This window comes from Mytilus galloprovincialis, chromosome 11 (assembly GCF_965363235.1).
Source record: "Mytilus galloprovincialis chromosome 11, xbMytGall1.hap1.1, whole genome shotgun sequence".
NCBI classification, from domain to species: Eukaryota; Metazoa; Mollusca; class Bivalvia; order Mytilida; family Mytilidae; genus Mytilus; species Mytilus galloprovincialis.
The window spans coordinates 38774020-38800479 of record NC_134848.1 but is presented as its reverse complement, the minus strand read 5'-3'; the positions used below and the strand labels follow the sequence as shown (position 1 = coordinate 38800479).

The 26460-nt window shown below is 33.1% G+C and overlaps 1 protein-coding gene across 1 annotated transcript; it reads right to left on the bottom strand.

Moving 5' to 3' along the window:
* Positions 1–612: 612 nt before the first annotated feature.
* LOC143052140 (huntingtin-interacting protein K-like) lies at positions 613–26460 on the bottom strand. The gene is made up of 3 exons (XM_076225103.1): positions 26232–26460; positions 13647–13754; positions 613–2058 (listed from the first exon to the last, which is right to left on the bottom strand). The coding sequence occupies exons 1-3, from the start codon at positions 26382–26384 to the stop codon at positions 1963–1965; spliced, it is 357 nt and encodes a 118-aa protein (XP_076081218.1). The 5' UTR covers positions 26385–26460; the 3' UTR covers positions 613–1962.

Genomic DNA, 26460 nt, shown 5'->3' with positions numbered 1-26460 from the left:
ATTCCATACACCAAATTTAGATAGATGTAATCTTAACCTAGATCAATGCATGAAATGAGGCTCAGGTGAGGTGAACCCTATCTGATGGACATGTTGACCTTGCAAGGATTTCATAGACCAAAAATTATTATCCTATCACTTACAATAAGTGAGAAATTCACATGGTAAAATAAAATGTAGAGTTTTTATAACCAGTCACTGAACATTGATATGTCAAATGTCTATAATATTTGGAAACTTTGTAACACTAGGTATCTATAAACAAGGTGAGCAGCATCCAGGTCTTCTACCTTCTGAAAATCTAATATATAAAAAAGAAGATGTGGTATGATTGCCAATGAGACAACTATCCACTAAAGACCAAAATGACACAGACATTAACAACTATAGGTCACCGTACGGCCTTCAACAATGAGCAAAGCCCATACCACATAGTCAGCTATAAAAGGCCCCGATAAGACAATGTAAAACAATTCAAACAAGAATACTAACTGCCTTATTTATGTAAAAAAAAATGAAGATTTATACAAATAGTTTACGTAACGCAGCTGCCAAGGATTGTAATCCCTATAGCTCGCTTACTGTGACAAAGGCGGGGAAAAAACTATAACAAATCATTAAATTTTTATTTTCATCTCAGAATCATCTCTATTTTCAATAAACAGCTGCACCATGAGCGCATGATACACCTGACGTCTTGTTTTGAAGTTTTATGCAATAATCATAAATAATTTCTGAGAAAGTTTTAAGCAATAACCATATATTGTTTTTGAGACACGGCGGGACATGTGAAACCCCCCCCCCCAATCCTGTTTTTTTTTTTTACAAAAAACTAAATATCACTTAAATAAAATTTTGAATCAAAACCAAAAAGTATACAGCTCTTTAGATTTATATAACAAAGAAGTGTGTGAAGTTTTAAGCAATAATCATAAATTGTTTTTCAGATACGGCACAATATGCAAAAAAAAACTCCCCCTTTTTTACAAAATACTCAATAACTCAAAAATGAAATTTAGAATCATCACCAAAAAGTATACAGATCTTCAGATTAATATAACAAAGACATGTGTAAAGTTTTAAGCAATAATCATAAATCGTTTTTGAGATAAGGTGCGACATGTAAAAAAACCCTCCCCCCTTTTTACAAAATACTTAATAACTCAAAAATAAAATTTTGAATCATCACCAAAAAGTATACAGATATTAAGATTAATATAACTAAGAAGTTTTAAAAGTTTTAAGCCATAATCAAGAATCGTTTTTGAGATACGGTGCAACATGTGAAAAAAAACACACCCCTGTTTTAGTTACAAAGTGCTGTAACTCAAAAAGTTTAAATCTTATTTTCACCAAAAAGTATACAGATCATTTGACCATCATAAGAAACAACTATATTAAGTTTCATGAAATTTGGATAAGTCGTTCTCAAGTTACGGTGCGACATGTTTACGCCGGACGGACACTGGACATTTGTATACCATAATACGTCCCGTCAAAATTTTGAAGGGCGTATAAAAATGCTCATATATACACAAATACCAAAATTCCATAGCTAAAAATTATAATAAAAAAAACCAATGAACAGAACTGAAACAAATTGAGATTTCTGACATGTCTGACCTGATCTTAAATTTTAAGATGGAAAATTAAAGTCGTTCCATGATTTCACTTGTTAATGCAGCTATTCCTATTGCAGCCTTAGTAGAATCCAGTTCTTCAGAAGCTCATCAAATGGTTAAGGGCTATTTCATTAAAATGTATATGGGAGGGTAGGAATGGACTTCAAAATATCCCTACAACCAAGAACCACTTTTTTAGATAATTTTGCATAATGGTAATAGAGGCATACTGAAAAAAGACCCATGACCAACAGTTCTGTTCCTACCCTCCTGCATACATTATAATGGAATAGCCCTAATGAACAAATGTCTTTTTCTATATGAATTGTATATAAACATATTAGTTAGTCAATTCTACTAAAGCTTCTACGATATCTCCTTTATGTTCTCGAAGTTTTCTTTCTGCTAACGATCTTCCAATTTCCATTTCAAGCACCTGTAAAAAGAAAATTAAAAAGAGTTAACTCCCTTAGGTGTTTAGTACCACCTGTAAAATTAAAAATAAAAGAGTAAACTCCCTTAAAATTAAAAATTACGAAAATCAGGATTAACTATACTGAATTATAGGTAAAACTATATGGCACCAACAACTTCGTTGCAGTGCCATAAAAATGTTCCTTCTCTCTCTCTTTCTATGGTTTTCAGACTGCCTTATTCTCCATCTTATCTTTGTATATTGTTGAAGATCCATTTAGGGCCTTGGGCTATTTTCAGATCTTTGGTCAGGTTACAAGTGGCCTCTTTGACACATTCCCCATTTCATTTTAATCTAATCTATAAACATATGCATATATGGACCATAATTTGCTATTGGGCTCCGTTTCCTATAACTATAGAAAAGTGATAAAATGTGAATTACTGTAAGAAAAGTTGTAACTACATCTAAAGATGCCATTATTTTTATCTACATACAAGTGTATGCTACTCTTCCCTAGAAAAAAATTGAAATATACGAATTTCAAAGATTCTTCAACCGTATTTTTGTGTCGTTTCTCACGTTTTTGCTTCCGAAGAGCATAACGCTGACTGATTTATACATAATGGTCACCGGCAAATTCGTAACTTTTGCTTTCAAATAACAAAGAACATCGACCAATAAGAATAGTGAGAAGAAAATGGCGAGAACTATAAGTATTTATGTAGCAGATGCAAGAACTGTGGCGTGACTTTTGTGTCCGATTTCGTAACGCAAATTTTAGATGATGTAATCTGCTTTGTTGTAATACAATTCTTAAAAACAATATGCAAATATGAACTCTCGCGAGATGTTCAAACAGGTAAATCAGAGATGATTTACATTCTTGTTTTGATCTTCGTAATAATTAAGTAAGGAAATGACGTTATCGTTATGCGTTACATTTCACACGAAACAGAAGTCCAGTTATTTATTAAAATTGTTTTTGTCCTTAAGTTCTAATCATTTCCAGTCATATGTGAAACATGTGACTAACATGTGATCACGCCCTTACAGCCGGACATACGATATACTAGTTCTAAACATTGTTTTTGTTTCCAACGGGATGTTAGCAAACATAATCTGTAGACTTGTTTCGACTTGTTTAAACTAGAGGCTCTAAAGAGCCTGTGTCGCTCACCTAGGTTTTTGTGAATATTAAACAAAGGACGTAGATGGATTCATGACAAAATTGTGTTTTGGTGATGGTGATGTGTTTGTTCATCTTACTTTACTGAACATTCTAGCTGCTTACAATTATCTCTATCTATAATTAACTTGGCCCAGTAGTTTCAGAGAAGATTTTTGTATAAGATTACTAAGATTTACGAAAAAATGGTTAAAAATTCACTATAAAGGGCAATAACCCCATAAGGGGTCAACTGACCATTTCGGTCCTGTTAACTTATTTGTAGATCTTACTTTGCTTAACATTATTGCTGTTTACAGTTTATCTCTATCTATAATAATATTCAAGATAATAACCAAAAACAGCAAAATTTCCTTGAAATTGCCAATTCAGGGGCAGCAACCCAACAACGGGTTGTCCAATTCACCTGAAAAATTCAGGGCAGAAAGATATTGACCTGATATGCTTTGGTTTTTGAGTAATAAGCCAAAAACTGCATTTTACCCCTATGTTCTATTTTTAGTTGTGGCGGCCATCTTAGTTGGTTGGCGGGGTCACGCCACACATTTTTTAAACTAAATACCCCAATGATTGTTGTGGCCAAGGTTGGTTTAATTTGGCGAAGTTGTTTCAGAGGAGAAGATTTTTGTAAAAGATTACTAAGATCTACAAAAAATGGTTAAAAATTGACTATAAAGGGCAATAACTCCTAAAGGGGTCATTTGACTATTTCAGATATGTTAACTTTTTTGTAGATCTTACTTTGCTGAACATTATTGCTATTTACAGTTTGTCTCTATCTATAACTAGAGGCTCTTAAGAGCCTGTGTCGCTCACCTTGGTCTATGTGAATATTAAACAAAGGAAGCTGATGGATTCATGACAAAATTGTGTTTTAGTGATGGTGATGTGTTTGTAAATCTTACTTTACTAAACAGTCTTGCTGCTTACAATTATCTCTATCTATAATGAACTTGGCCCAGTAGTTTCAGTGGAAAATGTTAATAAAAATTTACAAATTTTATGAAAATTGTTAAAAATTGACTATAAAGGACAATAACTCCTTAGTGGGTCAATTGACCATTTCGGTCATGTTGACTTATTTGAAAATCTTACTTTGCTGAACATTATTGCTGTTAAAAATGTGTTCAGTGACCCGGCCATTAAGTTTATCTCTAATTATAATAATATTCAAGATAATAACGAAAAAACAGCAAAATTTCCTTAAAATTACCAATTCAGGGACAGCAACCCAACAATGGGTTGTCAGATTTATCTGAAAATTACAGGGCAGATAGATCTTGATCTGATATCAGATTTGCTCTAAATGCTTTGGTATTTGAGTTATAAGCCAAAAACTGCATTTTACCCCTATGTTCTATTTTAAGCTGTTGCGGCCATCTTGATTTAATGGCCGGGTCACTGAACACATTTTTAAAACAAGATACCCCAAAGATGATTGTTGCCTAGTTTGGATTAATTTGGCCCAGTTGTGTCAGAGGAGAAGATTTTTGTAAAAGAAAACTAAGATTTACGAAAAATGGTTAAAAATTGACTATAAAGGGCAATAACTCCTAAAGGGGTCAACTGACCATTTCGGTCATGTTGATTTGTAAATCTTACTTTGCTGAACATAATTGCTGTTTACAGTTTATCTCTATCTATAATAATATTCAAGATAATGAGCCAAAACAGCAAAATTTCCTCAAAATTACCAATTCAGGGGCAGCAACCCAACAACGGTTGTCCGATTCGTCTGAAAATTTCAGGGCAGATAGATTTTGACCTGATAAATTATTACACCCCATGTCAGATTTGCTCTAATTGCTTTGGTTTTTGAGTTATAAGCCAAAAACTGCATTTTACCCCTATGTTCTATTTTTAGCCGTGGCGGCCATCTTGGTTGGTTGACCGGGTCACGCCACACATTTTTTAAACTAGATACCCCAAAGATGATTGTGGCCAAGTTTGGATTAATTTGGCCCAGTAGTTTTAGAGGAGAAGATTTTTGTAAAAGATAACTAAGATTTACGAAAAATGGTTAAAAATTGACTATAAAGGGCAATAACTCCTAAAGGGGTCAACTGACCATTTCGGTCATGTTGACTTATTTGTAAATCCTACTTTGCTGAACATATTTGCTGTTTACAGTTTATCTCTATCTATAATAATATTCAAGATAATAACCAAAAACAGTAAAATTTCCTCAAAATTACAAATTCAGGGACAGCAACCCAACAACGGGTTGTCCTATTCATCTGAAAATTTCGGGGCAGATAGATCTTGACCTGATAAACATTTTTACCCCATGTCAGATTTACTCTAAATGCTTTGGTTTTTGAGTTATAAGCCAAAAACTGCATTTTACCCCTATGTTCTATTTTTAGCCGTGGCGGCCATCTTAGTTGGTTGACCAGGTCACGCCACACATTTTTTAAACTAGATACCCCAATGATGATTGTGGCCAAGTTTGGTTCAATTTGGCCCAGTAGTTTCAGAGGAGAAGATTTTTGTAAAAGTAAACGACGACGGACGACGGACGACGACGGACGTCGGACGCAAAGTGATGGGAAAAGCTCACTTGGCCCTTCGGGCCAGGTGAGCTAATAATATTTTAGATAATAACCTAAAACAGCAAAATTTCCTTAAAATTAACAATTTAGGGGCAGCAACCCAACAACGGGTTGTCTGATTCATCTGAAAATTTCAGGGCAGATAGATCTTGACCTGATGAACATTTTTACCTCATGTCAGATTTGCTCTAAATGCTTTGGTTTTTGAGTTATAAGCCAAAAACTGCATTTTTCCCCTATGTTCTATTTTTAGCCTTGGCGGCCATCTTGGTTAGTTGGCGGGGTCACGCCACACAATTTTTAAACTAGATACCCCAATGATGATTATGGTAAAGTTTGAAGTAATTTGGCCCAGCAGTTTCAGAGGAGAAGATTTTTGTAAAAGTTAACGACGACGGACGCAGGACGACGCCGGACGCCAAGTGATGAGAAAAGCTCACTTGGCCCTTGGCCAGGTGAGCTAAAAAGGAAAATACAATTTTCAAAGAGATTGCGGCGGGGGTCTATTATTTTTCCTATGTGCATAATGTTACATACGATCTTGTGTCAAAATAAATGCCCAATGACTTGACAAAATCGATTTCAGATTTGACTGACGTTTAAACACACTACGTTTCCCAATAACGATGTAAAGGGTCCTTGGAAAATTCAATCGAAATTACGTCTCTTATCATGGTGCCGATGTTCGTTGGATTGATTTTGCTTCAGCAGTAAATATTACTGGATATTTTAGGTGAATAAAGATAATAAAATGAAAAATGCATGTTAATATACCGTTACACTTGGAATGTACAAAGTTGGTAACTTTGTCACAATTTTTAATTATTCATGTTCTGCAAACACTTTTCAGAAACGCAATAAACTTGTCATAGGAAAAGTAAACTTTTAACAGGCATGACTTGAAAGGAAGTACTTTATTGATTTTAGCCCACTAAAGTAGGTTAAAATGTGGAAACCATGTAGATGGTGTACAGGTCACAAATATCACATGGTGCCTATTTTAAAGATTTTAATTCCAAGTTAAAAGTTTTTTTCTTTACTGGATTTAAAGAATTTTACATTGCCAATGATTTGGAATAAATTTTATATAACTGGAATTTCAAAACCAAATATAAATATATTTTTTTGGCCAAAACATCAAGATACAACGATTATGGTATCCTGTATCAATGAAGAAAATATGGAAAATTCTGAATAAATTGTACTAATTGTTTTCAAAACAAGCACATATTTAGGAGATTTATAATACTGTTACATTTAAGATGGATTTTAAGAAAAAGTATACTGTTGAGATTATTTTAAGCAGATTTTGAAATAAAATAAAACTAAAAAAATGCTTTCGGTTTCTTATGGTTTCCTATCACATTTAAAAAAAACTTTAATATAACATTGAAAATAGATTTTAAATATTAACATGAAGCAAATAACACTAGTAATGGTGTTTATTTATGCCTTTTGAATTATATTGTGCAAAATAAAGAAAATAAAGATTGGTTTCCTGTTTGGTTTCCTGTCACGTAAACGGTGAATCAAAATGTATTAATTTTTTCTCGAAAAACTCTATTGTTCCATTCATACTATTCTAACAACAACACAACCCACAAAATAAAAGTTAAAATTTTAGAACTTATAAACTAGAGGCTCTAAAGAGCCTGTGTCGCTCACCTTGGTCTATGTGCATATTAAACAAAGGACACAAATGGATTCATGACAAAATTGTATTTTGGTGATGGTGATGTGTTTGAAGTTCTTACTTTACTGAACGATTTTGCTTCTTACAATTATATCTATCATGAAGTTTGCCCATTAGTAACAGAGAACTATATTTGGTAAAAATTTACATAAATTTACCAAATTAATGAAAATTGTTAAAAATTGACTATAAAGGGCAATAACTCCTTAAGGGGTCAATTGACCATTTAGGTCATGTTGACTTATTTGTAGATCTTACTTTGCTGAACATTATTGCTGTTTACAGTTTATCGCTATCTATAATAGTATTCAAGATAACCAAAAACGGCAAAATTTCTTTAAAAATTACCAATTGGAGGGCAGCAACTCAACAACCAGTTGTCCAATTCATCTGAAAAATTCAGGGCAGATAGATATTGACTTGATTAACAATTTAACTTCTTGTCAGATTTGCTCTAGATGCTTTGGTTTCATAGTTATAAGCAAAAAACTGCATTTTACCCCTATGTTCTATTTTTAGCCGTGGCGGCCATCTTGGTTGAATGGCCAGGTCATCAGACACATTTTTCAAACTAGATACCCCAAAGATGATTGTGGCCTAGTAGTTTCAGTGGAGATTTTGTAAAAGATTACTTAGATTTATGAAAAATGGTTAAAGATTGACTATAAAGGGCAATAACTCCTAAAGGGGTCATCTGACCATTTTGGTCATGTTGACTTATTTGTAGATCTTACTTTGCTGAACATTATTGCTGTTTACAATTTATCTCTATCTATAATAATATTCAAGATAATAACCAAAAACAGCAAAATTTCCTCAAAATTACCAATTCAGGGGCAGCAACCCAACAACTGATTGACCGATTCATCTGAAAATTTCAGGGCAGATAGTTCTTGACCTGATAAACATTTTTATCCCATGTCAGATTTCCTCAAAATGCTTTGGTTTTTGAGTTATAAGCCAAAAACTGCATTTTACCCCTATGTTCTATTTTTAGCGGTGGCGGCCATCTTGGTTGGTTGACCAGGTCACGCCACACATTTTTTAAACTAGATACCCCAAAGATGATTGTGGCCAAGTTTGGATTAATTTGGCCAAGTAGTTTCAGAGGAGAAGATTTTTGTAAAAGATTACTTTAATTAACGAAAAATGGTTAAAAATTGACTATAAAGGGCAATAACTCCTAAACGGGTCAACTGACCATTTTGGTCATGTTGACTTATTTGTAGATCTTACTTTGCTGAACATTAATGCTGTTTACAATTTATCTCTATCTATAATAATATTCAAGATAATAACCAAAAACAGCAAAATTTCCTCAAAATTACCAATTCAGGGGCAGCAACCCAACAACCGCTTGACCGATTCATCTGAAAATTTCAGGGCAGATAGTTCTTGACCTGATAAACATTTTTATCCCATGTCAGATTTCCTCAAAATGCTTTGGTTTTTGAGTTATAAGCCAAAAACTGCATTTTACCCCTATGTTCTATTTTTAGCGGTGGCGGCCATCTTGGTTGGTTGACCAGGTCACGCCACAGATTTTTTAAACTATATACCCCAAAGATGATTGTGGCCAAGTTTGGATTAATTTGGCCAAGTAGTTTCAGAGGAGAAGATTTTTGTAAAAGATTACTTTAATTAACGAAAAATGGTTAAAAATTGACTATAAAGGGCAATAACTCCTAAACGGGTCAACTGACCATTTTGGTCATGTTGACTTATTTGTAGATCTTACTTTGCTGAACATTATTGCTGTTTACAGTTTATCTCTAACTATAATAATATTCAAGATAATAACCAAAAACAGCAAAATTTCTTCAAAATTACCAATTCAGGGGCAGCAACCCAACAACCGATTGACCGATTCATCTGAAAATTTCAGGGCAGATAGATCTTGACCTGATAAACATTTTTACCCCCATGTCAGATTTGCTCTAAATGCTTTGGTTTTTGAGTTATAAGCCAAAAACTGCATTTTACCCATATGTTCTATTTTTAGCCGTGGCGGCCATCTTGGTTGGTTGACCGGGTCACGCCACACATTTTTTAAACTAGATACCCCAATGATGATTGTGGCCAAGTTTGGTTTGATTTGGCCCAGTAGTTTCAGAGGAGAAGATTTTTGTAAAAGTTGACGACGACGGACGACGACGACGGACGACGGACGCCAAGTGATGAGAAAAGCTCACTTGGCCCTTCGGGCCAGGTGAGCTAAAAAGGATACAAAAAGAAACCAGAGGTCGAATACCAAATTATGGTCCATACATGTATATGGGCGTTTTTCAATAAAAGCGTACTTTTCAGACCTAAAAGAATTGGAAAATAAACTTGTCTAAAATTTAATTTCAAGAGTTATTTTGAATACCTCTATATTAAACCTGTTTGTAAACAAAAATTGCAATCTTAAATATTCTTTAAAATTATATTATTTATTAATAATTTGTGTACTGTTTCGTAGGGAACTTTTGTCCCCTACGAAACTTCTTCTAAACACATATATGTTTTGCAATATTAAATGTTTCCTATAGACATTCCAGTTTTTTTACTTTAAAAACTAGAAAAATATCCTTTTTTTCTGAATTGGAAAACCATTTTTATCGATAAAGATTAGACAGTACTTCACATATGAAGGTTCAACTAATGTTACGTAGTGGACATTTTGATGCGTTTCGTAGTGGACAAAACCGTTTTGTAGTGGACAAAAAGTTTCGTAGTTGACATCAACCCTATCATATGCTAATAAAAACATAATAAAAATTACATGAAACTAATCCTTGTTATTTGTTTTGCACGAATATAATTAAAAAAATATTAAAAAAAGATTGCATGGTAGTGGTAGTGTCCACTACGAAACGTTTTTCTCCCATACTTGTTTCGTAGGGGACCGTTTCGTAAGGGACGTATTTGCATGTTTTATTTTTCCCCCACAATCCCTATATTGCAATAGTAACAAGACTGATTGTATTCATCAAAGCATTTATCAAGCTGTACACTGATATTTTTTTCATAATTTTAAAACCAGATACTGAAGGAGATTTGACCCGTTTCGTAGTGGACATTATCAAAAATACGGTATCACTCTGGTCCATTTAATGTGCTCAATTTTTCTTATCAACAATTTAATTGCCGTTATAAAAGCATCACTTCTTTTGTAAGACCCTAATGTTTATATCTCTTGCAAACAAAAATGACATTGATTTTATAAAACTGTTTATTGGCAAATTTTAATGACTTCGTTTCATAGTGGACATTTTGTGAGGGACACACCTTCTGAAATTAAAAAACCTATATTGAAAGCTGTTTATTAAAATATGTTGGCTCTGAACATACTTTTGAATTATTAAAGAACTTATGTAAAGTAAAAAAAACATTTATTTCTTCATTTTTTTACAATATTTTAGAGTATGAATGTTGAACAGGCGGTCTAGGGACATGCCATTTTGGTTGTTTTGGACCATTCAAGAGTCAATATCTTATCAATCCCTCTAAAAATAAACCGTTTCTTTGCTTAAAAATGTTAAATCTAATTCAATGTACTGACTGCACAAAAAATTTCTTGCAAAGATCAAACACATTTTTTTTAAAGTGGCTGGGACAAGAAAATACGTTTTTATTGAAAAACGCCCATATATTTTGTTTAATCTGTTTTATTGTTTCTTTGACATAAAAGAAATTTGAAATTTTATGCTATATCATGTATATATTCAATAAGAAATTCAGAAAAATTCTGTCTGAGCAAATTGTTTTTTGTCTGATATTTTGTCCATCAGACAGAGTTTAGGATACACTGATAGTGGTTTAGCTTAATACATATATGCATGAAAGGAATTGTGAGTAATAGTTATCAAAGGTACCAGAATTATAATCTAATACGCCAGACGAGTATTTTGTCTACATAATACTCATCAGTGATGCTCATATCAAACATTGTCAAAAGAGTTTAAAAGTTGAAGAGCATTGATGATCCAAAATTCCAAAAAGTTAGGCCAAATACGGCTAAAGTAATCTACTCCTTAGTTTTTCGAAAAAGTCAAAGTTTTGTAAACCAGGAAATTTACAAAAATTACCATATAATTGACAATCATGTCAACACCGAAGTGCTGACTACTGAGATGATGGTACCCTAGGAGACGAAACGTCCACTAGCAGTGGCATCAACCCAGTGGTGTATCCAGGTGTAATGATAAGTCGTTATCCTAAGGCTATTTTTTTCTTATTTTTTCTGTACACTTAGCTTTCATTTTTTATTACCATGCATTGTCAAGCTTGGTAACTCATAATTATTTGTCAGTAACTAAATGTACGATGCTGTCCCATACTGAACCTTCTGACCTTGTTTGTTTACATTTAAATTTCAATGGCGTCAAAATCACGTGATGTCAATTCGTTCTACCCAATCAAATTGCTCTACTGTCAATTAGGGGATTTTCCAGTCTACGGCAATTACGTTATTTCTTTGTGGGATATTGCTTCAAAATAGTTTGCAATAATTTTGGGTTTTATTCAACAGGAAAACTCTTTTTTTGCCATCCCTTTTGACATCAATGGAATTCTGTATGAATATTCATCTACAGTCATGATGGTCAGAATATCGATCTTTTTATAATGAATAAAAAGAAAATTCTATGAAAAATAAATGTAAATTATTTTTCATTAACCTACTCTATATTCCTGTACAAAATTATGGCATGGGCATCGTTTTTTCAATTAGTTTTCCTTTCATTTTGGTTAGGCTTTTTTCGCGGGAAAATCGCGAAAGACGTAAGGAGCATGTCATTTTAAAATTCCTAAAAATACGATTTGCTTGACCTGTATTGCCTGCCACAAGATTGATGACGCTGAATGGAATGTACACAAAGCAATGGAGGCCGGAAGCGGGATTTTGTGAAGTTCTAGAATGTTTTTAGACATTCGGAAGTCGGGATTGAAACGGGCATTAGAAATTTGGCATTTTTTAGCAATAATTGAAAACAACAATGAAAACTTACCTTCAGAAATGTTTTTTTATTCAAAAGTGCAGAAAAAACGTATTCTACATTGTTTTTCTACGCCGGAAGTAGCGTAGTGACGTCAATGCGGAGTTTCCCCGTGTGTTAAGTTCAAACACAAATACCTAACGAACTGACAAGATGAACGATTTTAGACTACGGTAGGATACACATTTATCTATGCCATTCTATGGACATACATGTATGTGTGTTTATTTGTTTAGTGCATCTTGTACATGTATATATAATTTTTATTTATAACTGAAAAACAAAGGATATAGGGTATCTATCCATGACACAAAATCAGTACATGATCAACCAAAAAACACACAAAAAGCTAAGAAACAGCACTTTTGTGGTATTTAGGCTTAATTTCATAGAGATCCATACACATGAAACACTTAAACTTAAGTTATTGTCTGAACAACAAATATCTTCGGATTATGAAGACAACATGATAACTTGGTATTAAAGAGTTAACTCCCTTAGGTGTTCTGTACCTCCATAACTTCAGTTTGATACTTAAAGAGTTAACTCCCTTAGGTGTTCTGTACCTCCATAACTTCAGTTTGATACTTAAAGAGTTAACTCCCTTAGGTGTTCTGTACCTCCATAACTTCAGTTTGATACTTAAAGAGTTAACTCCCTTAGGTGTTCTGTACCTCCATAACTTCAGTTTGATACTTAAAGAGTTAACTCCCTTAGGTGTTCTGTACCTCCATAACTTCAGTTTGATACTTAAAGAGTTAACTCCCTTAGGTGTTCTGTACCTCCATAACTTCAGTTTGATACTTAAAGAGTTAACTCCCTTAGGTGTTCTGTACCTCCATAACTTCAGTTTGATACTTAAAGAGTTAACTCCCTTAGGTGTTCTGTACCTCCATAACTTCAGTTTGATACTTAAAGAGTTAACTCCCTTAGGTGTTCTGTACCTCCATAACTTCAGTTTGATACTTAAAGAGTTAACTCCCTTAGGTGTTCTGTACCTCCATAACTTCAGTTTGATACTTAAAGAGTTAACTCCCTTAGGTGTTCTGTACCTCCATAACTTCAGTTTGATACTTAAAGAGTTAACTCCCTTAGGTGTTCTGTACCTCCATAACTTCAGTTTGATACTTAAAGAGTTAACTCCCTTAGGTGTTCTGTACCTCCATAACTTCAGTTTGATATATATAATTACTTACAATTAAATCCACATCCTCTTTACTTATTTTTATCTTTGACAATTCTTTCTCTCTTGCAATGAATTCTGCTCTTTCTTTGGTCTTTTTCTCTGTTAATTTGTTCATAGCCTGAAATAAAAAAAAATAAAATATATATGAGCTCATTACAATCTTCTCTCATCATGTTCATTAGAATTGCAATTTCAGCACAATATCTTCAAACTTAACCACTGTTAATTTATTCTACATCAAGGATCTGGAAATTTTTCTCCTTATTTTGGTCATTTTGAGATAAATTAATTTAAACGCTGATGCCTTTTTTTAAAAGATAGGGGTCAAAATCACATTACTGCATGTGTAACTGGAGTGATATTTCCACTGGTCTACCCAAGTTCTGGGATATTGGACAAACAACATAAAACTATGTACGGTAAACATAAAGATGTTTATTTTAAAAACATATATGATTGAACATAATTACAATATATAATATATACTAAAATACGGTGGTGGTTAGTCGACTTGTATAAACAAAGGTTCCATATTTGCAAGCCAATGATATCAGTGTCTACTCATTTCAAATTCTAAGTGAAGACTGCCCTGAACTCTGTGAGTGACGTAATACTTATAGTTCCTAGATACATCGACAGGCCTCGACAATAACGCTTGTCCGATTGTCTGGTACCAGAGGAAAAAAAGGTCGGACAAGTAAAAGCTGTATCAAACTTGTCCGTCAGGACAAGTACACTTATTCTGTAGAAAATAAATTTAATCCAACTAGGATGAACAAAGTAATTATAAACAAAAAACAAGAAAAGAAATATTATTTTGACATGATTCTGAATTCTGTTTATTCAAATGCAAAACCTTTTTCGTCATCATGTTTACTTGCAATCGATAATTTTTAAGCCCAGTAGTCAACACTTCGGTGTTGAAATGAATATCAATAATGTAGTCTTTTTATAAATTTCCTGTATACAAAACTTTGAATTTTTTGAAAAACTAAGGATTCTCTTATCCCAGGCATAGATTACCTTAGCCTTATTTGGCACAACTTTTTGGAATTTTGGATCCTCAATGCTCTTCAACTTTGTACTTTTTTGGGTTTAGAAATATTTTTGATTTGAGCGTCACTGATGAGTCTTATGTAGACGAAACGCGCGTATGGCGTACTAAATTATAATCCTGGTACCTTTGATAACTATTTACACCACTGGGTCGATGCCACTGCTGGTGGACGTTTTGTCCCCGAGGGTATCACCAGCACAGTAGTCAACACTTCGGTGTTGACATGAATATCAATAATGTGGTCTTTTTATAAATTTCCTGTATACAAAACTTTGAATTTTTTGAAAAACTAAGGATTCTCTTATCTAGGCATAGATTACCTTAGCCATATTTGGCACAACTTTTTGGAATTTTGGATCCTCAATGCTCTTCAACTTTGTACTTTTTTGGGTTTAGAAATATTTTTGATTTGAGCGTCACTGATGAGTCTTATGTAGACGAAACGCACTTATGGCGTACTAAATTATAATCCTGGTACCTTTGATAACTATTTAACTGGTTCTTTATCAGGTATTTTTTAACAGGTAAAAGGAATACTTTTCTGGGAAACCAGTCTTTTTTTTTTTTAACTTTTGATTTTTTTATTTCCAACAATTACAACATATACATGATATACATACAATATAATACATATAAGATAAATACAATGTCATTTTTATAAATAAATCTTAATTGGAAATATTTTACATTTTCTATTGAAAAGATAAAGAAATAAAAAAAAATAAAAAAAAAGTAAAATGAAATAGAAAATAAATAAATAAATAAAGAAGGAAAACAAAAAAACAAAAAATAAAAACAAAACTCAAAGGGATTATCCAGTTACATCCCTATCTTTATTTTTAATATCACATAATTATGCTGAAAAAAAAATTTGAAAATTTACGAGACATATTTCTTTCGTAACAGCCATCAACACGATCAAGTACATAACATGGCAATAATATTTTCTTTAAACAAGAATGTGTCCAAAGTACACGGATGCCCCACTCGCACTATCATTTTCCATGTTCAATGGACCGTGAAATTGGGTAAAAAATATAATTAGGCATTAAAAGTAGAAAGATAATATCATAGGGAACATGTGTACTAAGTTTCAAGTTGATTGGGCTTCAACTTCATCAAAAACTACCTTGACCAAAAACTTTAACCTGAAACTCGCACTTTCATTTTCTATGTTCAGTGAACCATGAAATTGGGGTCAAAAGTTTAATTTGGCTTTAAAATTAGAAAGATCATATCATAAGGAATATGTGTACTAAGTTTCAAGTTGATTGGACTTCAACTTCATCAAAAACTACCTTGACCAAAAACTTTAACCTGAAGCGGGACAGACGGACGAACAGACGAACGAACAGACGAACGGACGCACAGACCAGAAAACATAATGCCCCTCTACTATCGTAGGTGGGGCATAAAAAGATTATAATTAAGTTGTCATAAGTAATTGTAACAAGAACAAAAAAGACATTAGCCGGTATACAATAATAGTTTTTCAAAAACATTCCATACATTGTCAAATTCAGTTATCTTTTTATTTTTTACAGATATCATACTCTCTAATTTATACATGTCTTTCAGTTTCATTATAATTGCTTGCAATGAGAGATTCTTTTTAAAGCATCTAGAATTATACATATATTGTTTAATATAAAGAAAAATCATGTTATATGGGTTGTTGGGAAATATCTTGGATAAGTCTCCAAAAAGAAAGTTTAATTTATTCATTGGGAGACTTATTCCACCGGAAAGGAACCAGTTATCAACATCCTGTAGAAAATCTTGTACAGTATTGCAATTCCAAAATAGGTGTTCTATAGACTCATTATCTGATTTACAAAATGTACATAAAGGATCATCAGTAAATTTTATTTTAACTAAATACTGATTTGTGGCAATAATGCAATGGTTAATCCTATATTGCAGCCACTGTAATTTACTATTTTTAGTAACAGCAAAAGGCAGTCTGAAAATCTTTTTCCAGTTCAAGTTCTGTTCACCTAAAATTTTAACCCACTTAAGCTGTCCAGTAGGAATAACATTATTTCTTGTCAGTACAGAATACATATCTTTTGATCCTTTACAATGTTTTAAAAATATTTGAAGACATGATGGTAAAAAAGGACAAGCTAATTTGTAAGATCCTTTAGGGAAAGATTTGGATGCCTCTTTCACTGCCGAAATAACACTGCTAAATTTAAGAAAATCTGTGTTAATGTTATATATTTGCTTAAATTGATCAAATGAAATATACAATCCATTTTGGTCAACTATATCATTTACAAATCTAATACCACTTTTGAACCAATCTTGATAAAATACTGATTTATGACCAATCTTAATATTATTATTTAGCCATAGTGGATTTGATAAAAATGAATCAAAGTAAAATTTCTTTCTTTTTGAATAATCATTTCCCAGGATCTTAGTACATCTTTCCAAAAATGGTTGTTAACTGTCATATACAGTTGTCTAATATAATCAACACCACAACTAAACAACTTTCTTTTATCTATATTTGACATGAATATATTTTGCCATTTACTATCTCTCTGCAAAATCCTCCTAATCCATGTTGATTTAAGTGCTGTAATGAACATATTCAAATCAAGCATTTTCAAACCACCCTCCAAATAGTCTTTGATAAGAATATCTTTCTTAACTCTATGTATAGGTGAGTTCCATATGTATGAATAAATAAGTTCATTTATTCTCTTAATAATATCATCTGAAGGATTTGGCAGAGAGATAATGAGATGGTTTACAATAGGCAAGACTAGAGTCTTAATCACAGTTATTCTCCCTATAACAGTTAGATTCCTTTTAGACCATTGTTTTAAAGTATTTTTAATCTGTACAATTCTTTCAGAATAATTTATTTTAACAATTTTTTCAAGATCTACATCAAAATTGATTCCTAGTAATTTAAAAGAAGTTTCACCCCAGGACAGATTTCTGTTAGGACATAAAGTATCTGTACTATATTTTTTGCTCCCAAACCAAATAACTTGTGTTTTTGTGAAGTTAATATTCAGTCCAGATATTTTTGCAAACCAGTCTAATTCTAATAATGATTCTTGTAAAGATTTTTCACTCCCATCCAAAATCAAAGAGGTGTCATCAGCAAATTGTGACAATTTATGCTCAACCCGTGTGACCTCTATACCACTAATGTCGCTATTTCCCCTTATTTTCAATGCCAGAATCTCAACACATAAAATAAAAAGATATGGAGACAGGGGGTCCCCTTGTCTACAACCTCTTCCAATAGTAAAAAAATCTGAAAGGTTCCCCCCCCCTGGATGACAGCAGAGTTGATATTATTGTAAAATACTTTAACCCAATTGATGATAGATTCGCCAAAATTGAAAAATTTCAAAACATTTACCAAAAAGTCCCATGATATTGAATCGAAAGCTTTTTCGAAATCAATCAAAAGTAATAACCCTGGTATTTCATGTTCCTCTGTGTACTGTAATATATCATAAATGAGTCTTATATTTTCCCCAATATACCTTCCACTAATAAAACCAGTCTGATCAAAATTGATCAATTTATCAAGGACACTCTTAAATCTGTTTGCAATAGCTGCTGATCCAATTTTGTACACAGTGTTCAGTAAAGATATAGGGCGCCAGTTTTTTAAAAAGTGGCGAGGTTTATTACCTTTTGGTAAACAAGTAATAATCCCTTGTTTTTGTGTAACAGATAGTTCCCCTGTTTTTGCACCATAATTTAAAGAATTTACAATAAAAATTTGAAGATCCTTCCAAAAAAATTTATAGAACTCTGCTGAAAAACCATCCGTTCCAGGGGTTTTGTTGTTTTTCATTTTTTTCAATGCTTCTCCAGCTTCTTTAACAGTTATTGTACCTTCCAAGCTTTCTCTTTCCTGAGATGAAAGTATAGGAACATTTAAATTTTTCAAGTCTTTTTTAAGATCATTTAAAGTACTTTTAGTATCCCTTTTTTTATAAAGATTGTCATAAAAATATTTAACTTCATTCAAAATATCTTTTTGTTTTGTTATAGTTTCCCCATTTTCTTTCTCTACTTTGGGAATAATTTTGCTCATAAAATTGCGTGATTCTAAGCCACAGAAATAATTAGTAGGTTTTTCCCCTTCCTGTATCCATTGGACACGGGATCTTACTAATTTCCCTTTTAATTTTTGTGTTCGTAAACTTTCAAGCTCATGTTTTTTTGCTTCTAATGCGTTAATGGAATGTTCATCAACTCTTTCCTCTAATTGAGTTATTTCATTTCGAAGATTTTGTTCCCTTTTTTCATCTTGCTTTTTTTTATAGCTTGAGTATGAAATTGTCTTCCCCCTAATTTCCATAAGAAGAGTCTCAAGCAAAAGCTGACAATTAATTCTAAAATGAATGTCTGTATTATCTATTTTGTCAATATTTTCCATATTATAAACTAAAGCACAATATTGTGTTTTCACTTCCTGAATTTTTTGCTTAATAGTATTTATATAGTCTATATCATATAATAAAGAGTTGTTAAACTTCCACAAACCTTTTCCCCTAATGAAAGGGTTAAATTCTAAATCTAGCAAAATCATAGAGTGATCTGACCGATAGCTTGGAAGTATATTACAATTTTTTAGACTGTTTAAAAAATTTTCAGTGAGAAGAAAAAAGTCTAATCTAGCCTGTTTAAAAGGATTTCTCTTCCTCCAGGTGTATCGCTGTACATCTGGAAAAAGTTCTCTATACGGGTCTATCAAATTTCTTTCTTCAATAAATTCCAATACTTTTTCCCTAGCTTTCGAATTGTTAATATTCACATAGTTGCAATAATCTATACATGGGTTTTGGACAAGATTGAAATCACCACAAATAACAAAGTATTCATTTTCAAAATCATCAATAACAGACATAATATTAGAAAAAAAATCAGGATTGTCTGTATTTGGTCCATATAGACATACAAGAGTTATCTTTCTATTTTCTACAAGAATATCTAAAATTAAATAGTTTCCATTTATATCTTTTTTCAGTCTTACTGATCTGAATCAATGATGTGCTTTGTAGATAAGGTAACTTTACAGGACAGTTCGTCACCTCAAAAGATTCAGCTCCAAGTTTAATAGACAGTTTGGCACCGAAGGAGACATATTTAGTAGACATGATTCATTGATAGACAGTTTGAGAAGGCAGGAGACATTTGAGGACAAAGACAAAACAGTACCTCATTTTGCTACCTTATTCTGTTCCTTATAATAAATACAACTAGAACAGACCATTTCGCGGGCATTAAAGCTTGTGATATTTTGTGTCGGGAGAATTTCAGTAAAAGATTTCATATCTGGAGAATTTCAGAAAAAGTATAAAAATTCATAGGTACTTGGAAACAGTTTAAGTCCCCTCCCTTGTTTCCAATGTCCGTTATTTTTTTCTGTTAAATTCCATTGTTTTCGAGTTTCTGTATACTACATGTATAAATGAAGTGTATTTGCTATTTACTATGAATGTCTTCTCCTAGACGACCACTGCTATATATTATTTGGAGAGTCTCTATCAATGCAATAATTATTGTCTTGTCCTTGAGTACTCTTGTGAAATTTATGTGCAAGTTTAAAACCAGAAGTCCTGCTTGACTTACATTTAAAAGCGAAATTGCGGACATTTTAATAAAAGCTTGGTTGAAAGCATGTTAACTATTTTAGGCTGAATTTTTGTAAAAAAAATTATGTCTGGAGAATTTAAGAAATGATATCAAAAATTACATGGAGACAGGACAATATTTCTAATCCCTCTCCTTTTTTTCAAAGTCCGTTATTATTTTATTTTCTGTTATATCCCATTATTTTTGCGTTTCTGTATACTTTGAACATAGTTTTACGTATGTTTATTATAAATATTAACTAGAACACACCCGCGAAATCGCGGGTAAATACAGCTTTTGGACTGTTTTTGGATGATTTTTTTTGTAAAAGATAGTATGTATGGGAAATTTCATAAAAGGTATCAAAAGCCTTCTCCCTAGTTCAAAAGTCCGATATTTGTTTCCTATCTGTTAATTCAAATATTTTCGTGTGTCTTGCCTGAGACCACAATTATTCTTCTCCTTTGCTACAATGCAGCTTTTGGTAAAAGTCAAATGAAATTAACAATTTGCACCGTTTCAAACATGAAATAAATCTAACTGCTTATATATAGACCATTATTAGTCTAATAAAATATGCTTCTAGGACAATCCATCAGTGTTTTTCTTCTTTTGGGAGCCTTATTAAGATGTGAACGGTAGGATATGCATCATGTATAAATGACTAAGGCTAATTTGAGGGGTGGTCGGAGGGGTCCTGATCCCGAAGTCTCGCATTTAAACCATGAAATCCAGAGATGCAGAATTAAAAGAAATGCATATCTCGAAATCACGAAATCGAAACATATATTCCCCGATCCAGTAAGGATCACTCCCCAAATCCCGAGCTTAAAAACACACGATCTCGAAGCCCCGAAAAATGCTCGCCTTCTTTTAATCTCTACCTTACTTTCATTTTTGCCAAATCACTATTTTCCCTTTCAACAATAAATTTTTATGCCCCATTTATGGGCATTATGTTTTTATGATAGTCTGTCCGTCCGTCCGTTCGCTCGTTCGTCCGTCCGTCCATGTCTGTCCCGCTTCAGGTTAAAGTTTTTGGTCGAGGTAGTTTTAGATGAAGTTAAGCATGTTTTACTTATTTTAATATATATATGCAAGTGGTATGACCCCTATAGTAGTAAACATTTCAAAGAAAACAGTAGACAGAATCAGGGCCGACATTCTATACTAACATAGAAAGTCCCTGACAGAATACAGATAGTCTCTATATATAAAAGTAGTATAAGTGGTATGATCCCTTAAGCAGTAAACATTTCAAACAAAAAAGTAGACAGAATCAGGGCCGACATTTTATACTAACATAGAAAGTCCCTGACAGAATACAGATAGTCTCTATATATTAAAGTAGTATAATCGTAGTTTACATGTAGATAAACGCGAAAAATAATTATCTTCTCTAAGGAGGTATAATAGTTGTGGTTCTTGCGATCTAAAGACCATGATATGGAGAACGCTCTGAATGGCTTATTTTTTTTCTCCATTTTTGTTATCCATCATACGATTGGTTGTACTTGTGTCAAATATTTTACTTATTTTAATATATATATACACACAACTGGTATGACCCCTTAAATAGTAAACATTTGAAAGAAATCAGTAGACAGAATACAGAGAGTCTCTATATATTAAAGTATCATAATCGTAGTTTACATATAGATAAACGCGAAAAATAATTATTGTCCTTTATAAGGAGGTATAATAGTTGTGGTTCATGTGATCTAAGCCCCATGCTATGGAGAACGCTCTGATTGGCTTATTTATTTTTCATATTTAGTTATCTATCATACGATTGGTTGTATTTGTGCATCTTTCAAACCGGAAATCTAATCTATGACTAAAAGTTTGTCCGATGACGGAATCATATCCGGACTCCTTTTTTGTCTTTTTTCTCCCAAAATAACTCAATCTGAATAATCATAAGAATGGATGACAAATGCGACTATGCATGTTACCTATAGGACACAGAGGCATGATGATTGATTTATTGTGGAAGGAAGAGAAGCGACACCCAAAATGATGTCTTCTCGTTTAATAGTATAGAAGTGAATTTAACTTTCTATTAACTATTAATTCTATAAAGTTTCTTCTCCCTAGCGATCACTGCTATATTATAAAGAGAGTCTCTATATATTATAGTAGTATATTAATCATAGTATACATGGGAATGATGCAGATAAACGTGAAAATAATTGTCTAGTCCCCTTCCGAGTACTTATGAAAATTGTGTGCAAGCTAAAACCCAGGTATAATCATAGTGTTCTTACGATATAAAAACCACGATGTGGATAACGCTCTGATTGGCTTATTCATTTTTTTTTTTTTTATCCCAGTATCATACGATTGGTTATCAATGTTAAAACTGGTAGTCATGTCTGACTTAAAAGTCAGTTTGATGACAGAAACTCAATGCTATATTGTATAGAGAGTCTCTGTATATGATAACAGTATAATAATCATAGTCTACATTGTACATGCAGAAAAACGCAACAATAATTGTCCTTTCCCCGTCCGAGAACTTATGAAAATTAATATGTACATAGATATGGTGACCTATAGTTGTTAGTTTCTGTGTCATTTGGTCTCTTGCAGAGAGTTGTCTCATTGGCAATCACACCTTATGATGGTTCATCTTCTTCTTTTTATTGATTGCATTTGAATAAACTTTTTTCAACTTAAAAAAAAACAGAATACAAATCTAATGAGTGTACAGGCCTACATGTATCAGATGGTGCCTCATGTTTAGTCTGATGAGACTGGAATTGATGAAAACTAGAACCTAATTCTTGTGACATGACTAGTTTCGCAGTTGTACTTGACTCATATTTTTGAAAAGTATTTCAAAAGAAATACATCAAATTCTGTTATATTGTTTAAATTTGTTTTGCTCCTTTAATCAACTAAAAGTTTATCTTTAATAGAATTTTTTTGGACAAGTAACAATTTAATTCGGACAAGTAAATTTTGGTATGTACATGTACTTGTCCTGCAGGACAAGTTGAAAAAAAAGTTATTGTAGAGGCCTGCATCGAGCCCAGCTAGGCTGTATGTCAGGCACATGCAAGAAGCAGGAAGTCCCCACAAGAATAATTACATGGCCGGTCTCGTGAGAAAGAGTTATGAAACTTTAAATAATGCTAACATTAATCAATTTCCCATAGAATCTATAATAGAATGAACAAGTAAACAAAGTGACCACCATTAAGCATGTCAAGAGTATGCTCATACTTGTAGCATCAACAAACTTGTAAATGTTTCATTGCATTTACTTCCTGAATTTTCCTACCATTTTCCTAAAATTATTCAAAAGCAAATTATTAAAGTCAGGGAGAACAGACCCAGGGTGAACATGTTATTAGAGCTAATGGACCGGATACAGTGGTACTTAGGTCTTAAGGTTCATGTGGACCCTATGGCTAAAATGGCTGTATTTTCACTTCAAAATTTACTCCGAGTACAGACAAACCTGCGCATCTGCCAAAAATTTCCGGCATAGCATGCCCTAGATAAATGAATTTTTAGTATGTTTTCTGTTTTAGAAAAATAAAAAATTGCCAGAATTTTGCTGTGCACTTTTTTTCATTCCTCCAGAAGGTGCCAAAATAAACTAAGTTGGGAAACAGGTTTGAGAACATCCCCACATATAAAAATTAAAGTGAGCATTACCAATAGATGGACAATAGATACCTGACAATTATTGAGGATTTAAATGTGTACCTGAGTGGACCATATCAAGGTAAACTCAACTGTTTGTTAACTTTTATCATCTTCTGCTAGGACGAAAAAAAGTGTATGGCAAAATCCAGTTAAGTTATGAATTTTCTAAATCATACAATGCATTTGAACTCTATCTATCTAGGGCATGCTATGCCTTAAAACTTTTTTTCCAGATGCACCGGCTTACCTGTACTCAGAGAAAGTTTTGAGGTGAAAATACGGCCATTTTAGCCATAGGGTCCACTAGTCCGAGATTACTATGACGTCCCACGGCTGTTTAGCCAGACAAGCTGGGGCCATGGGACGTCAGAGCTTGTTCCATATCAAAAAGTGGATATTTGCCCACCCAAAATAGATGTGCTGCTTCCTCGCTTTTGGAGCCGACTGAGGGCCTTGGAATTATAAAATTCAGGCATCAATCTCTTCAGTTTTCATTTATCTCTTCATTTATGTAAGTTTCACCTACCTGCCAAATCTGCTTGTCTGGCTAAACAGCCGTCGGACGTCAGAGTAATCTCGGACTAAGGGGCCACATGAACCTTAACAGGTCAGGAATAACCACCAATTGGTGGATTATACCTCAATTGACATAAAATCCACCAATTGACATATAGTGGTACAGACCAATTGGTGGATAATTCTTTGTTTTTCAAAACAAATTATTCCACCAAAATGGAGCATTGTTTTCTTAAAACCATATTATGGTATGAAAACTTGTCAAACATTCCTACTTTAGAATAGTGAACTAACTTATTGCATTTATGATTTAATCAATAATTTTATTTGAAGTTTCTTCTATTGTTACCTTGTCGATTCTTGATTGGCAAATTTACCTGTAATCACCTGTCAATGGACATCATTACTGTCTGCAGTCATGTGATCATGAGTACAATTCCACAGGTGAATGGAGCTCTTTGTTAAGGGTGGGTCTTTTCACCACGGAACACCACCGCACACCACAGAACACCGTCGAACACCTCAAAAACCACCAACCACTAGGAAAAAACTATGATATTATACAATAAAACAAATTAAATTACTTATAATTAAACAATTTTTCGATTTTTATGGGCATCATTTTTATGTTAAAATCGAAAATCAATATGAGGAAAAACGTCTCCGGATTCATCACTTTCTGGATTACATTGTGTGTGTTATAAAATTCAAATATATTCATAATTTATAGTAATCAGTTCAAGTATCCTGGATCTCTGTTCATTTGTTAGATTTTGATATTTTTCTCTTTTATTATTGGTACAACTATTTTATAAAAGAGATAGAAGAAAAAATGGAAAAAAGTATATTTGAGGTGTCCATGAGGGTCAGCGGAGTTCAAAAAGTGGGGTGTTATAAGACTATTCATTTCTGTTTTCTGTAGATATTTGGACTTTTAATCTTCTGAATTGTTGAATTAATAACTTGAATATTATATTTAATTCACATTGATGACGATAAAAGACAAAATAATGAACTTTTGGGGTGTTCGGTGGTGTTCGGCGGTGTGCTGTGGTGTTCGGTGGTGAAAAGACCTACCGCTTTGTTAATACTTGACTTTCATTATCAAAAGTCAATCATGGTCAATAGTACAAATGTTTCAACAAAAGAATTGTTGTACACATGCATTCTCAAGAGATGCAGCAGGCTTTGAAAAAACTGAAACTTTCGGAGGACTCAATGCGGGTCATGAAAAAGGTTGCAAGTTGCAAAATCATGCTCCTGTCTCACACTAGCATTTAATTACAAAAAACTTGCATTATACATCAATTGGTGTATACCAATATACCTCAATTGGTGGATTATACGTCAATTGAGGTATAATCCACCAATAGGGCTCTTCACGGTTAGTTCGGCCATATTGGATAGGGGGCAGATTTTTTGGAAGGAGGTGGAAATGGTATGAAAGTGTGGGAAATCCTATGTGTGTTTCCAAGCAACAGCTCTGTTTTAATGATGTTTTCCCGTATTTTTCACACCATTTTTACCTCTATTATGAAAATCTGCCCCCTATCCAATATGGCCGAACTAACCGTGAAGAGCCCTATTGGTGGTTATTCCTGACCTGCTTAAGCCTTAGACCACTCGTCAACCGAGCAACACCCTCCCCCTAAATCGTTTATTCAAACTCAACGTCGCCACAATGAATTACTTTTTCAGTTTTGAAATTCGGTTCTGCAATGATTTTGTTTAAAGAATGCACCAACTTACATCGCCAATGCTTTGTGCCGAGATTTCCGTTTCCTCGACAAAATCAGTGACTTTTTCTAAATCTGCCGCCCCTGAATCGTGTTTCTTTGATTTGTCCTTCTTGCTGTCATCTTCTTGATCAGGCTCCTCTACTTGTTCTTCTTCAGTTGTCATATTTAAACTGGAAATCAGTGCAAAATAACTTGTGATTTACTTTTCGTTTTCACGTGTTTTGTTTTGAAAGAACGAT

Coding starts and splice junctions, on each gene's coding strand:
- LOC143052140 (XM_076225103.1), bottom strand. CDS start 26,384: ATGACAACTGAAGAAGAACAAGTAGAGGAGCCTGATCAAGAAGATGAC. Junction 13,755..26,231: donor CGGCACAAAGCATTGGCGAT/GTAAGTTGGTGC, acceptor TTTTTATTTCAG/GCTATGAACAAATTAACAGA. Junction 2,059..13,646: donor AAGAGGATGTGGATTTAATT/GTAAGTAATTAT, acceptor TTCTTTTTACAG/GTGCTTGAAATGGAAATTGG.